General features: G+C 46.8%; 1 protein-coding gene across 2 annotated transcripts in view; it reads right to left on the reverse strand.

Moving 5' to 3' along the window:
• USP43 (ubiquitin specific peptidase 43) overlaps nt 1-15,985 on the reverse strand; it is a 54,695-nt gene that overhangs the window by 6,392 nt on the left and 32,318 nt on the right. The window contains exons 9-14 of one of the 2 annotated variants that reach the window (XM_060081519.1): nt 14,029-14,132; nt 12,831-12,908; nt 11,913-12,039; nt 11,481-11,817; nt 8,993-9,151; nt 7,868-8,032 (exon numbers count right to left, since the gene is read on the reverse strand). In XM_060081519.1, coding sequence (XP_059937502.1) covers nt 7,868-8,032; nt 8,993-9,151; nt 11,481-11,817; nt 11,913-12,039; nt 12,831-12,908; nt 14,029-14,132 — 970 coding nt within the window. Of the gene's footprint in view, nt 1-7,867; nt 8,033-8,992; nt 9,152-11,465; nt 11,818-11,912; nt 12,040-12,830; nt 12,909-14,028; nt 14,133-15,985 lie in introns of both variants that reach the window. The other variant, XM_060081518.1, reaches the window with a different exon arrangement.

Here is a 15,985-nt window from a genome sequence, read left to right on the forward strand (position 1 = left end):
ATGTTATGCATACCTGAAAAGAATTCTGACCAAACACTAAAAATCAGCACCGAGACCTGAAGACAGAAGGTGATGAAAAGAAGACAGACAGCGGTGTCCAGTGCAATCGTGTACCATCCACCCTCGCAGGGGACAGGTGGTCTTAGGATGTGTTACATGAAGTTAAGTTGGTGTGTTTGGGACAGGAAAGGGACAGCAAGAGTAATTCTGATTACAGTCTGGAACAGAGGAGGAAACCATCTCAGCAAAATCTAAGAACTGGGGACTGACGGGGTGGGGGCTGTTGCAACAGACCAGAGAGAACCTGGGAAAGCAGCTCAAAGCTCTCATTTGCGGGGAATGACACGGAAGCATTAAAAGGTCTCAGCAGGGGAAAGAGAGAAGGCAGTGATGAAACAGAATGACTCGCAGGAAATAGCAGGCTTCTCGTATCCATATAATAATTGGAAAATGCCTTTGATTTTAAATATAGGGAAGCATAAGGTAAGAATTAACAAGATGGAAAAGAACAGCACTTCCCACCGAACCAGGGGAAAAAAAGGGAACACACAGCAACATGATCAAATCAGTAAAAATAAGAAAAAAGAATCAGTGGTCGAAATTTTTTTTAATGAAATGAATGTATATACACTACTATATATCAAATAGATAACCAACAAGGCCCTACTGTATAGCACAGGGAACTGTATATTTTGTAATAACCTATACAGGAAAAGAATCTAAAGAAGAATATATATATATATAGGACTTACCTGGTGGCGCAGCGGTTAAGAATCCGCCTGCCAATGTAGGGGACACAGGTTCGAGCCCTGGTCTGGGAAGATCCCATATGCCGTGGAGCGGCTAAGCCCGTGCATCACAACTACTGAGCCTGCGCTCTAGAGCCCATGAGCCACAACTACTGAAGCCCCCGTGCCTAGAGCCCGTGCTCTGCAACAAGAGAAGCCCACACACTGCAACAAAGAGTAGCCCCTGTTCACCGCAACTAGAGAAAACCCACCCGCAGCAACGAAGACCCAAAGCAACCAAAAATAAATAAATAAATTTATTTTTAAAAAAAGAATATATATATATAACTGAATCACTGTGCTGTGTATACCTGAAACTAACATGATATCGTAAATCAACTCTACTTCAATAAAAAAAAATCTCGGGCTTCCCTGGTGGCACAGTGGTTGAGAGTCCGCCTGCTGATGCAGGGGACATGGGTTCGTGCCCTGGTCCGGGAAGATTCCACACGCCGCGGAGCGGCTGGGCCCGTGAGCCATGGCCGCTGAGCCTGCGCGCCTGGAGCCTGTGCTCCGCAACGGGAGAGGCCACAACAGTGAGGGGTCCGCGTACCGCAAAAAAAAAAAAGATGCTCAACATCATTAGTTATCAGAGAAATGCAAATCAAAACTACAATGAGGTATCACCTCATGCTGGCCAGAATGGCCATCGTTAAAAAGTTAATAAATGCTGGAGAGGGTGTGGAGAAAATGAAACCCTCCTTCACTGTTGGTGGGAATGTAAATTGGTGCAGCCACTATGGAGAACGGTATGGAGGTTCCTTTAAAAACTAAAAACAGAACTACCATATGATCCAGCAATTCCACTCCTGGGCATATACCCTGAGAAAAAGCTAATTTGAAAAGATACATGCACCCTTATGTTCACAGCTGCCCTATTTACAATAGTCAAGACATGGAAACAACCTAAATGTCCATCGACAGATGAATGGATAAAGAAGATGTGATACATATATACAATAGAATACCACTCAGTCATAAAAAAGAATGAAATAATGCCATTTGCAGCAACATGGATGAACCTAGAGATTATCATACTAAGTGTAAGTCAGACAAAGACAACTATCATATGGTATCACTTATATGTGGAATCTAAAATATGACACAAATGAACTTATTTACAAAACAGAAACAGACTCACAGACATAGAATACAAACTTATGATTACCAAAGGGGAAAGGGGGTGGGGGAGGGATAAATTAGGAGTTTGGAGTTAGCAGATACAAACTACTATATATAAAATAAACAACAAGGTCGTACTTTATAGCACAGGGAACTATATTCAGTATCTTATTCTATATTCAATAATGGAAAAGAATATTAAAAAGAACATATATATATGTATATTTAAAACTGAATTACTTTGCTGTACACCAGAAACTAACACACTATAAATCAACTGTACTTCAATTAAAAAACAAAAAGACATGGGGAAATTGAATGCAACAATCAACTCACCTAATTTAATAAAGCTCACATTCCTCAGAAGACAATGTACATTATTTTGTGTACACACACAGAACACTGACAAAATAATCATCATGTAGTTACTTGATCACAAAGAGGGAATCATTTTTGAAAACCACATTTTTGGATCACAATCCATAAAATTAGACATAAAGAATAAAAGGGTGACCAAAAACTCTTAAATACTTGATACCCAGATAACCTTTAGATCAAAGAGGAAATCAAAATTGAAACAACATATTATTTGGAAAGCACTGAAAAAGAAAAACAAAACCTTTGAGGCTCAATAAAGCCATAGAGGAAATTTACCATCAGGAACACTGACACTGAAATGCTTTAGTCCCAGGGCCCCTCCTCTGCAAAGGACTTTAGCAATTTTTTCACATGGTCATGTTTTTACAACAATTGCAAAAGTAAGGTATTTCTTTGTCCTTTTTCTTACAGAGCCTCTCCCAATACCCATCCCCAGTTATTTAAGTTGCATACCCCACAAAACTTGGATCTGTTCATTTTCGTTTTAAAATGCCTTCGTTATTATGAAGTCCCATAACCAGAGCTACCAGAAGGATGAAGTTGCCAAGCTCTCAGTGTTTCTCTACAGGGGACTGCTGGCATTTGGGAAGGACAGGTCTGTACCACATGGTACCATCCCTGGGCACTGCAAGACATTTAGCATCCCTGTCCCCTGGGGACTAAATGCCAGTCATGCCCTCTACTTATTTCGACAGTAAAAAAAAAAGTCTCCCACATACTCGTGGGGAGAGGAGTCAGTACCAATCATTGTTGAAAGCCTATGTGCTGGATTTTGATCTTGCCCTGGGCTTAGTATTAACAGTAAAATAAAGCTGGATTTTCAACCATCTCAGAGCTTCTCAAACAGGTTTCAAATCTATCACCATTATATTCAGACTCCAAGAGGGAATGCTCCCTTTGGAAGGGAGGCTCTGGCAGTGTCTGAAAGGAATAGCCTTGAATTTGGAATTTACATCTAAGAGCCACAGAGCCAGGACTCTGGCAGCCAGAGGGAGCCAGTCTATTTGCAGCCCGATTACTTCCCAGGCGAGCTTGTGACTGGTTACGTCGGAGGCTCAGCTTTCTCCTTGGTAAAAGGGCTAACATTTCACCTCTCCCAGAGTTCTGAATGAAGTAGATAAGTAACATGCCTGCAAGGGTCTGGAGGACAGTTATTCTGCAATATTACTTCTCCTCCCATCCCAGCCCTCTCTGTCTCTCTGGGGAGTTTTCTGGAGCTGTGCCTGACGCCTGTCCGAGTACCCTGTTGAAAAGTTGGCCATCTTTTGAAGTTGCCTTCTTAAGGGGTGTGAAACACATTTCTTCTTGGGAGAACTGAGAAATGGCCCAAGGTCCTACGCCTCTGGACAGAACTGGGATGAATTTATGAGCTTGTCAGTGGCTCATGCTGATGGGGGATGGACATGCTGGGGAAGGAATGCCTTTTTTTGTTCACCAGACGCTACCCTAAATGTGCAGTCATAAAAATGTGAAGGGAAAAGAAACGCCCAGACAGGGTGAGTCAGAATATAATGCATGAAATAGTACGCCAACACAGAGCAGATTCTAAGGAAATCAGACCACTGTGATTTGCAGGGGGCGGTGATGCAATCAGCATTCTGTCTAATAGTGAGATATTGGGAGCCAAAATACTGAACATGGAGGAATAATTCACCAAAATTTGATACATAAACCATAATAACCAGAGGGTTGGAGTCCATGACAATCTAAAACCACCTGCCGCTTTAAAATTCTATCATCAGGGGACTTCCCTGGTGGCGCAGTGGTTAAGAATCTGCCTGCCAATGCAGGGGACATGGGTTCGAGCCCTGGTCTGGGAAGATCCCACATGCCGTGGAGCAACTAAGCCCGGGCGCCACAACTACTGAGTCTGCGCTCTAGAGGCTTTGAGCCACAACTACTAAGCCTGTGTGCCACAACTACTGAAGCCCATGCACCTAGAGCCCGTGCTCCGCAACAACAGAAGCCACCGCAGTGAGAAGCCCACGCACCGCAACGAAGAGTAGCCCCCGCTCGCTGCAACTAGAGAAAGCCTGCCCGTAGCAATGAAGATCCAACGCAGCCAAAAATAAATAAATAAATAATTTTATTAAAAAAAATTCTATCATCATATTTATTCCCTCCCGAATATGTAACAGGAGCCTGGGACACACCAGGAACTGTGTTAGCTACTTTGATAGAACAGTAACTTAAAGTATAAAGAAATAAGTAACTGACGAATAAACACACAAACACCCCAGCAATTTCACTCCCAGGTAAATAGCCAACAGAAATGCAGACATATGTACAACAGAAAGGCATGAACAGAAATGGTCATAGCCGTACTACTAGAAATAGCCCCAAACGGAAACAACCCCAATATCCAACCACAATGGAATAAATAAGCAAAATGTAATCTATTCCTACAATGTGGGAGGTTTTGATGAGGGAAGTGGAGCATCCCATCAGGGTGCAGAAGGACACCAGCAGACGTTTCCCAAAGACACTCACTCTGTCATGAGTCTTCACCACAAAACTTGTGTGGATTTTTGGAGAATCCACAAATAACTCAAGAATCCGGAAATCTATAACAACTCAAAGTGCTTCCCCTGACAATCAAGCCAAACTTCGCCAGGTCAGCCTCTGAGATCAAATCCAGCCCATCCGTGAACCCCTCGGAAATACGGTGGTTCTCCCCACCCTACCCATCATGATTTCTTTTCCAAATGCCTGCTTTTGCTTTTTTATTGACAATGGTCAACAGTCAACAGACAACGATCTCTCTTTTTCTCTCTCATATGTACAATTAAACTTGCGTGCAGAGAACCTGTAACGGAGAACAAACATGACTCCATGTTGGATCTATTTCTTTAGCTGTAACCCTTGTGCTCTGTTGTCTATCTCAGTCATGCTGGCTCTGCACCTTTTGTAAAAGAATGTTGCCTAGAGCCTGAAATATACCTGATAGCCCATTTTCAAGGCTCTGACCTTTAAAGGTATAACACTTTCCCATTCATGTAGAGATAAAAAGTTGCAGAACAGAAAATAACAATTCTCTTGTTGGAGGTTTATAGGAACATTGTGACCAGACCTACCTGGGCAGCTGCAAGTACAAAGGATTCCTGCCCCGAGAAGTGAGCAAGGACCAGCCACACCCCCTCCCCTTTTAGTATAAGGAAAGCTTGAATTCTGCCTTGGGTAGATGGTTCTTTGGGGCACGAACCCATCATCTTCTCGGCCTGCTGGCTTTCCAAATAAAGTCGCTATTCCTTGCGCCAACACTATGTCTCTTGATTTATTGGCCTGTCATGCGGTGAGCAGTACAAGCTTGGACTCGGTAACAAACTTTATGTGTCTGAGTTGTTTTGGGTTGGTTTGCGTTTTTTTGTTTTTTGTTTCTGACAAATGGAATAAAATGAAAAAAGCACTGATACATACCACAAACATACATCTCACCAATATAATGTTGAACAAAACAAGTCAAAGAAAAAAGAATGTGACTCCATTTACATAAAGTTTCCAAAGAGGCAAAACTAATCAATGTGTTAGAAGTCAGAATAATACTTCCTGCTGGAAAGGAGGGAAACAGTAAAGATTGAGAAGGATATGGGGGTGGGGTGGGGGAGGTAGAGATGACCTAGAACTTTCTATTGCTTAATCTCAGTGATAGTTACATGGGTATGTTGTATGATAATTCATCAGATGTACACTTGTGATCAGTACACTTTACTGTATATACGCGGTACTTCAATTAAAATTTTTTTATTTAAAAAACCAAATCAGGAGCTAATAGGAAACCTGGAAACTAAAAGTAATTAGAATGCGCTGCCACTTTCTGATGGAAGGAACACAGAGGCTAAAGATGCACAGACAGACAGACACACACGCGTTTTTATGAAAACGTTTGTTTCTGTAGTTACTGCCTCTACCTCCTGCATGATCATCACATTTTCCCTCTAGTCGGGACCATCTGAATGCTAACATGCTCCATTATTTCTTATTTGGCAAAGAAAACCCCAAAGTGCTGTCAGCCCACGTTCCTCTGCAGCAACTGCCTCTTTAATCACAGTCTTTGATGGGACCCATATCCACTGTCAATTCTTTAACCCAGTCTCTTTTCCACCTGTTACTGACAGCTTCCATTCTTTCCAAACCATGATAGATGCTCTTGGCAAGTCACTGGTGACCTTCCAGCCCGATGGTCACGTACCCATCTTCATCCTACTCCGCCTCTCAACAGTATGTGACACAGTGGCTTCGTCCTCCTTGAAAGATTCCCCTTTTTTGCATCTGTGACCCATGTTTGCCCAGTTTTCTTCCTATTTCACAGGCCACTCCTTCTCTGTTTCTTTGCTGTTCTCTCTGCCTTTGCTCAACCTCTAGATGTAGGAGAGCTCCAGGGCTGGTCTTAGGTCTTTACTTGTTTCTATCTGTATAATTTCCCTACGAGAGCTCAGCCAGCCCCGTGGCTTTAAACTCCATCCGTGTGCTGATGACCCTCAAATATTTTTCTCCACTCCTTAGTTATCATCTTGATTTGGATGTCTTACCAGAGTCTCAAAATGACCATGTCAAACATTTGATTTCCCTGTAAAATTGACCCTGCAGCCTAGCCAACCAAGCCCTTCCCATCTCATGAACTGTACTACTACGGGTCACCTAGTTATGTAGACACCAAGCAAAGAGTCCTCCTTGGTTCCTCTCTCCCTCACACCCCAAACCAGCAAATCCTGTTAGCTCTATCTTCAAATATACCCCGAATCTGACCACCTCGTACCTAACCCACTAATCCAAGCCACCACCCGCTCTCGCCTGGAAAACCACAGCCAGACCTCCCAGCTGGCCTTCTGGCTTCTTACCCCTCCTGTGATGCATTCACACAGCAGCCAAAGTAGGCTTTGTAAAAGTATCAGATTGATTACTTGCTGCTCAAATTTCCCAGTAGCTCCCAGCCACCCCCGCAATTGGAATACAATGCAAACTTGGTACCATGTGCCAAAGGCACGCTCCCACCTACCTCCTATCACTCTCCTCCTCATTCACTGTGCTCTGGCCGCAGCTCTGGTCTCTCCTGCACCCCCCTACCCCCCACCCCACGCTCACTCCCACCTCACAGCCCTCACCCTGATAGCGCGGAGCACACGCCCAGACTTTACATGACTCACTCGCACTCAGGCCTCTGCTCCAAACTCACCTCCTCGGAAAGGCCTTCCCCACCCGCCCTACCGAACGGGCCCTCTGCATCCCTTCTCCCCCACCCCTGGCCTAGATATCTTCTTCCCTTGATGATTTACCTCTTCGCCCTTATCCCTGCTTTACATCCCGTCATGAAATTCATTCACTTGTTGACGTGTTGTCGGGCCCCTTGAGATGGTCAGCTCCAGCGAGCACAGAAAGAAGGTACCTGCAGCCAGAAGGTAGTGGGCAGGGGGCGGGCCAGGTCCTGAGAGCCCCGATTTGGGAAATAAATAAACCTCTCGTACCAAGGGACTCTATACACTCCGAGCCATGAAGTGCCAGCACCTTCCTAAAGTTGAGGAGTGACGGTCGTTACAGAAAATGAAAGTAAGATCAGCAAGTTTAACCGTGATCGAACGTACCCTTTCCTTGGCTGGGGAGGCTCTTGGTGCAGAAGGCGGGCCCAGGCAGCTGGGGCCGGGCAGGGCCGGGGGTGGAGCTCCAGGACAGCAGGCTGCCCCTCCTGCTACCATCACTGCTTCCAAGCCGGAGGAGCCAGTGATCGGACAGGGAGGAACTGGTGGAACCTGCAGAAGGAGCACAGAGAGGGCAGGCGGGACCTAACTCCAACCTTCGGGGACCCCCGGGCACCTCTCACGGCCCGATCCCCATCCCCGAGCCCGGAGCTACAGAACCAGAGTAGAATTACAGAAACGAGACTGAATCTCTGGAGGAGAACCTATAACTGACGAACCATGAGACCAAGCCTACACATTTAGAGAAAGGCACTTGGGCACAGAAAGGACAGAGTGTTGATGAGAACTGAAAGGCTTTTCGTGAAATTACTGGTCGCCAAGTCCAGTTTTCTAAATGTGGCATGTTTTTCACTCTCGCCACATCTACCTTCTGTGAAAAGAAGGCAGACTTTGCATTACGGTGGGTTTAGACCTGCTGGGGCATCTTGGTCTTACTTGGCCATTTTCCAACAATCTGGGCGCAGAAGATCTGAGTCATTTTTTTTAAAATGTTCTTTCGCTCCAAAGTAAGGACGGCTAGTTTGCAGAGTGAAATCTGTCATACCGAAAGGTCCGTTTTGACCCTTCTTTTCCATCTCCAGACTGCCAAGCAAGTGTGAGGTTGTCTAATAAACGTATCTCTGGGGTGTGGTTAAGTAGCTATTTCCTATTAAGGCCCCTCATCCCTTATAACTGCTCTTCCCTTTCTACCGGGACTAATGCAGGGTTATACTACACAAGCTTAATTAAGATCTGGCTCGATATGGGTGAGAGTGGAAATATGGAATCCCATGCTCCCAAGAGCCACCTGCCACAGATACAAAATCTTATTCCTTTTCCCTTTCTTGCATTTCAGTATGTCCCTCCCACGTCCTTGCAAATGGGACACTAGTCTGTAGGGCTCTACACACTCTGTAGCAGCAAAGCTTCCTCTTTCAGATCCTTGCCGACCTCTCCCGGTCCTCGATGTTTGATAGAGCATCCTCCCCATTCCCAATCCTCCCCTCTCCTGTAAGGACCAGCAAAACCTACCTCTCATGGAGCTGCTGGCTGACCAGGGAGGGATGCTGTTTCTCTTCTGGTAAAACAGGATGTAAGCCCCTCGCGTATTGACCTCATCTTCTAGAAGCGGTTCCACCGTGCTGTCGTCATAACTGTACCACTGGCCATCCAGAGAGTTCCGGCAGTAGGCTGCGAAGGTCCAAACCCCAAGTCCCCATTATTGGAGCCCCCCAAGGCAGGGAGACATTTCCCACTGGCATGGCTGAAAAACGGACGTTTGTAATAGAATGAGAAACATTGGACCATTTTTAGCCAGAAATGGATGGGGCAGAATCAGCAAGGATCACCAGTTACACACCCAGATGCTCACTGATCAAGTGAGCTGTTACCACCCAAGCTGAATCCTTACGTTGTAGAGCTTGTTCAGGCAAAATCTCCACTAAGAGGGAGTCCCGATTTATAATATTTATGGGAGTCCCAGGCAATAAGGCCAGTGTTCACCCCCGTTCTTTTGAGGACCTTGAAAATGCATGTCTCTGATTCAGTATGCAAGGAAAAATATGCAGTTGGGATTATGGTACACTTCTTTCCTACCTAAGAACTGCAGTCAAACATTTAAGAAAATGTTCATAAATAAGATTCTCACCACCTTCTAAACAAGTACGAGAAAAAGTCCTCTCTTTTCCCTCCACACCTCAGTAAATGGCTCCATAACTATTCCATAACCATAATTCGGAAGTCAGCCAACCTTTTTCTGTAATGGGCCAAACAGACAATGTTTTAGGCTCTGCAGGTCCCTGATGGCCACATACGGTCTCTGCCATGTATTCTTGTTGTTTTGGTTGGGTTTTTTTTAAATGTAAGAACCATTTTTAACTCATGGGCTGTACAGATACGGGTGCCAGACTGGATGTGGCCCACAGCCACACTTTGCTGGCTCCTGCACCAGCCCAAGGCAGGCACGGAGAAGTTCGTCTCTGCCCCTCCTTTTCTCTTCCACCCCACGCTGAGTCCAAAAGCCAGTCTCACTGATCCTCTTTCCAAAATATGTCTTGAATACCCTGTCATCACCCAAGTCCCAGCCAACACCATCTCTCACTTGAGCCCCAGAAACTTCCTCCTAAGTGGAATTCCCACTTCCACTCTTGCTCTACCCAATTCTCTGCTCGAGCTAAGACCTCAGTTTGTGAACTAGATTATGTCTTTATGCCTCTTGCCTAAAACCTTTAATGGCTTCCCATCACCCTCTGAAAAAAGTGCAAACTCTTGTCCGTGGCCCACAGGGCCTTCGGACCCAGCCCCATCTTATGTCACGTTCCCCTTCAGCCACAACAGGCTTTCATCAATTCTTAAACACGCAAACTCCACCTCAGGGCCTTCACACAGGCTAGTAGCTCTGCCCATGTTGTCCTCCCGTTATTCACACAGCTAGTTCCACCTCAGCCTTCAGCTCTTGACCTAAAGGTAACATCCTCAGGGAGGCCTTATCTGTATCTCAGACACATCAACCAATCACCTTTTCATGATACCAAGTAGGGAAAGTACTAAAGGGACAAGCACCTTTTTATTGTCTGTGTCTGAAATTAGTCCCATGAGGGCAGGACTCCTATCTGTCTTGTTCACCACTGAGACTCCAGCACCTAGCCCAGGGTTTGGCATAGAATGGGACTTCATAAATATTTGCTCAGTGAATGAACGAGTGATGATCCTGGATTTTTATACAGTCTGGTGCTTTCCAAATTGCAGGTTCATTAGTACACTAGGAATAGAGCAGTTTTCAAAAAAATGAAATATTTTCAAGCATTTTTTCACAAATGAAATACTTTATATTATTGTAGAAGAGACCAAGGTACACGATTATGAACAACTGAACGAGCTGCCAAGCTCTTTGTTTCTGTCCTTCCAGCCTTCATTCTCTCCAAGTTCCTCCGAGGCGTTAACAATTAAAGGTACCCCGTAGAAATAAAAAATACCAAATCTGGGGCTTCCCTGGTGGCGCAGTGGTTGAGGGTCCGCCTGCCGATGCAGGGGACACGGGTTCGTGCCCCGGTCTGAGAGGATCCCGCGTGCCGCGGGGCGGCTGGGCCCGTGAGCCATGGCCGCTGAGCCTGCGCGTCCGGAACCTGTGCTCCGCAGCGGGAGAGGCCACAACGGTGAGAGGCCCGCGAAAAAAAAAAAAAAAACCAAATCTGATAAGTAGAAGTCCCTGTGTTGAATCACAGACGTGGATAAATGGCACTCTCTGGGTTCCAACAGCTACCCTCTGGTATCCGACACAGTCAAAAACTCGGGCTATAACTAATTTTCTATTCCAACCCCCCACGGAACTCCGCTTGACGCTTGGACCAGACGCCACCACCCCACCCACGGCAGGTGCCCGGTGTGCGCCGGGTCAGGGGTGAGCTGGTGCCGAGTGCCCGAACGAGCTCAGCATCCCAGGGCTGCCCCTTCCCCGGGCACCTGGAGGCCCGGGCCGCAGCCACGGGCCGTGAGGCAGGCTCACCTGTGTAATGCCCACCTTGCAAACTGCCGTGGTGGTTGCAGACCGCGTACAGGTCGTACAGGAAGTCTGGTGGGTAGCTGGTGGGCAGGCAGGCCGGCTGCTTCCAGGAAGGAGGCCAGGGGTCCGGGGAAGCCTTGGGGCCCGTGCTTCTCTGGGCCACATGGGGAGCCATGTCGAGGCCGGCGAGCGGGAACTTCACCAGCGTGGAGAGCTTGTTTCTCCTCTCGCCCACTTGGCAGAACCGTTTGAGGTGGATGATGAGGATGTCGGGCAGGGTCCACAGGCTCAGCTTCACCACGCCCTGCTGCAGGGCCTGGCAGTGGGGACACCGCCACGCATCGTCCTGCGCCAGCTGGAAGGGAAGCCACCGGGACCGTCAGCCACTCCCCCGCCCCGGGGTCGTGACCCTCCCCGGGCCGGAAGGGGCGTGGACCCCCAGGGCGGGACCTGCTCCTCCTTGGTGTAGAACTGGAAACACTCGTCCAGGGTGCAGCTTTGCTGCTGGTGGGCTTGCTGCTGCCTGCACACGCTGTCCGCGTCCTGGACCCGCTCCTCCTGGATGCTCCCGAACAGGCTGCAGGAGCAGACAGAGGCCACGTGGGGTCTCACCCCTGAGGGGGCCCTACTCCCAGCTAACGGGGTGCAAAGCATCTGCCCGGGAGGCAAAGGCCCCCTTCCCAGGACTCCCGGGGCACCCACTCGCTTTTACTGGACTTCTCAGACCCCCCACGGACCCAGAGAGGGACCGAGCCCTTGGCTTACTCATTTTTGTTTCATGTCGTGGTGCAGGGCCCGGCACCTAGTAGGAGATTAATAAACACTCGCCGGCCTGAACAGTGTCCTTTCCCGAAGTCGGGCAGACGCACTCGGTGTTAGAGAAGCAGCCAAGCTGAGTGATTAAGCGCGTGGACTTGAGGCGACAGTCTGGGTTCAAAGCCCGGCTCTGCCAGGCACAGGCTGTGTGACACTGAGCAACCGTTTAACCTCTCTGTGCCTCAGTTTCCACATCTGATGATGTGGATTCGGGTCGGACCTACCGCACAGGAACTGATGCATGAAATAAACGGCATGGATGTAAAGTGCTCAGAGCAGTGGCTGGCACGGGGTGAGTGGGTGTCACCTCACCATTTCCAACTGTGACTGTTACCACCACTCACACCACCCACAGCCATCGTTATTACTACTCCTGTCGCTGTTGTTTATATACAGACAATTGCCATTGGGGCTTCTCTGAGGAATGGGCCACACGGCATCCGGGGGAGCATCATACACCCCACTGTCACATCAGGGGAGCTGGCACAGGAAGGTCCACTTGCACGGACAGGCCCTGTCTCCTCTGCCAGAGCTGGGCTCTGCTGGACTCACTGTTCCTTGGTGCCACTGTCCCACTCCACGGCCAGTTTGATGTGCGGGGGGCCTCCCGGCCTCCTGAGGTGCAGAGCCCTGATGAGAGAACAGGGAGCCCATCAAAGGCATGGAGGCTGCTTCCCACTCTCTCCTCCACCCCCAGGACTGATGTTCCCAACAGAAATGTCCAAAGCTACATGGAAACTGAGGTCGGAGGTCTGGGGAGGTGCTGTCTGCAGAAGACTTGGTCCTCAATCTACCCCTGAAGACTCTGTCCTTGCTCCCCTGGGAGCTGGCGAGCTCCGAGGATTTGGTGGCTGCAAGGCCACGACTCAGCCCTCCCACTGCAGCCCCAGCCATCTTCTCAGTGTCGAGGAGGCCGTTCTGCTTGAACGTCCTCAGCAAATACCCAGTTCCGATGATGCCTCAAATGAGCTGCTAGGTTTTCCTCCACTGCACAGTGAAAGGAGCACCTTCCCGTCCACCTCCACGACCTAAAAGGTCTTCCCCTTCCAGACCCTCCCACGCCCAGAAAACCTCAGTGTGAATCAACCCATTGCTGTTTCCAGCTGCTTGGGCTCAGCCCATTTCAGAAGAGGTTGTCTGGCCTTAATGCGGAAGAGACAGGACAAGGAGAGAGTGGAAGATGTGAAATCAACAAGACACATATGGGGACTTCCCTGGCGGTCCAGTGGTTAGGGCTCCATGCTTCCACTGCATGGGGCATGGGTTCGATCCCTGGTCAGGGAATTAAGATCCTGCAAGCCGCGCGGCGTAGCCAAAAAAAAAAAAAAAACAAACCAAGACGCATATATACGAGTGACAGACAGGAGGGTCTGCACCTAAAAGAAAGTTTTGAATGTACTGCAAGAAAAAAGTGGAGATGTCACATGCGTCCCTAACTGTCACCAAGATGATTCAAAAACAGGTTCTGAGTTCATGGAAGTACACAGTCCTTAACCAGCCGCGTGAATGTGCGTAAATTCACTAATCATTGGGAACCTCAGTGTCTCCCCATCTCTGAAGTGGCCGTCAGTCCCGCTCTAGACATGAGGGTTGAAAGCACAGAATGTGTATAAGGACCTAACCCAGGCACTGGTGCTGAAGACCAAGGGCAGCTAAGATTGTCATAAGTCTTACTGATACACAGCCTTGAAGGAGTCTAGTCAGGTAGGAACGTATGCATTCTCTTACCACGTCTGGAACATCCCCTTACCTGTCAACTGCCCAGTGATAGAGGGGCTGGCTGTCCTTTGGGGACAAGTAGCTGCAGGCCAGGGACAGCCCCACAACCCGGATGGAGAACAGTGACCCCAGGTTCTGCCAGGCCGAGAACAGGAAGCAGGTCATCCCACATGTTGGTGTGAATCAGACGGTTAAGTGCAAAGAAGTTACTCAAAAAATGTAAGCTTTTGCTTATAGTGTATTTTGGATACACCCTTAATAATTATTTCAAATCCAGAGATATAAAGGCTTCAGTTTTTTTAGAAGATACACCCTATACCTTTTAACATAGTGATCTAATACCGTGTAACACGTTAAATTCTCCAAAACAATGAACACAGTGATTTAAAATAACACAGGTTTAATTGGAGCAAATGTTGGCACAGTTAATGGGGAATTAAACCAATTTTGTTCATTAATTATTAATGCTAATTTACTTTATTAAGATGATTATTATCGTCACCAGATTACCAAAATGAGGCAATTATCTAAAAGCAAGTTAGTGTACATTTTACGTCTCAAATGCTAAATAAGTATTTATACATGTCAAAATAAGCTGCATAAAAGAAATACCACCTATGTTGTTATTCTAAGATGGACATTTTTTTCATATTTTAACTTTTCTGAAATTGAAGTGAGCCTTAAACAGCCTTATTCACAATAGTCAGCAGGTAGAAGCAACCCAAGTATCCATCAACAGATGGGTGGATAAACAAAATGTGGTTTATATGCACAATGGAATATTACTCAACCTTCAAAAGGAAGAAAATTCAGATGCATGATACAACATGGATGGACCTTGAAAATATTTTGCTTAGTGAAATAAGCCAGACAGAGGAGGGCAAATATTGTATGATTCTATTTATATGAGGTCCCTAGAGTAGCCAAATTCATAGAGACAGAAAGTAGAATGGAGGTTCTCACGGGCTAGGGGTTGGGGCAACAGGGAGTTGTTATTTAATGGGTATAATTTTTGTGGGTATGGTGAAAAATCTGGGGAGTATAGTGGTGATGGTTATGCAGCATGGTGAATATAATTAATGTACATTTGTGAACGTTTACAATACACATTACATACATTTTACCACAATGTCTAAAAAAAAAAAAATCAATGGTCTCTTCAAGCAATGGAAATACAGTTCTTAAAATTGTCACTGATGACCTTGGTCACAACTAGAAAAAAATGAAATGTTCTTACAAACTCTGGCAAAGATAAGTGGCAGAAATCTCTACTTAAAAAACACTAATGAAATGTAGGTTGAATTCAGGCAGGAGAAGAGAGGGAAAACATTATAATTCAAAGAAACAGGAACAGGGCAAAGACCGTGTGACCCAAAACATACTCAGTCAGGGAGCTGTGAGCCGACTCCTGGGCTGTGGCAGCTGATGGGGGGAGGGGCAATAAGTGTGACATTTGGGGAGTGTGGACGCCTCACTGGACTATACCTACACTCTAGCTGACCTGCCGCTTCAACAAACACAAAACTGATGGCTGGAAGCAAGCTGACTTCAGGGGCTTGGATTCAGGGCTGGCCACGCGAGGGTGTACTTCCCAAGAAGTTAGTTAAATCTGGGGGGGAAAGCTCTTTTTCCTGGCACCCCTAATGGAGCCTTGCTGTTTGGATGGCAACACAATAAGGCACCTACACTGCATAGAAGCAGCTCACCCTGCCTGCCCACAAAGAAAATTTACAAAGGAACCAGAAAAATTCCTAGGCAATGATCAATCTCTTTTCTTCATAATTCATGCAAATTAATCCCATCCAGCAAATTGGTCATTTTTGTAAGAGACATTTTCCTGTCCTTCATTCTTGGCTAGGGAAATTCACTTTGGAACCTTCAATATATGTTCACTGCTTTTAATCTCTTTGGTTCAATGCTGAGAAGGCTGACAGGATTCTTTCCAAATTATTACCAATTCCTTTCAAATTCTTTTCAAACTCTTCAAA

This window comes from Mesoplodon densirostris, chromosome 18, assembly GCF_025265405.1.
Source record: "Mesoplodon densirostris isolate mMesDen1 chromosome 18, mMesDen1 primary haplotype, whole genome shotgun sequence".
NCBI classification, from domain to species: domain Eukaryota; kingdom Metazoa; phylum Chordata; class Mammalia; order Artiodactyla; family Ziphiidae; genus Mesoplodon; species Mesoplodon densirostris.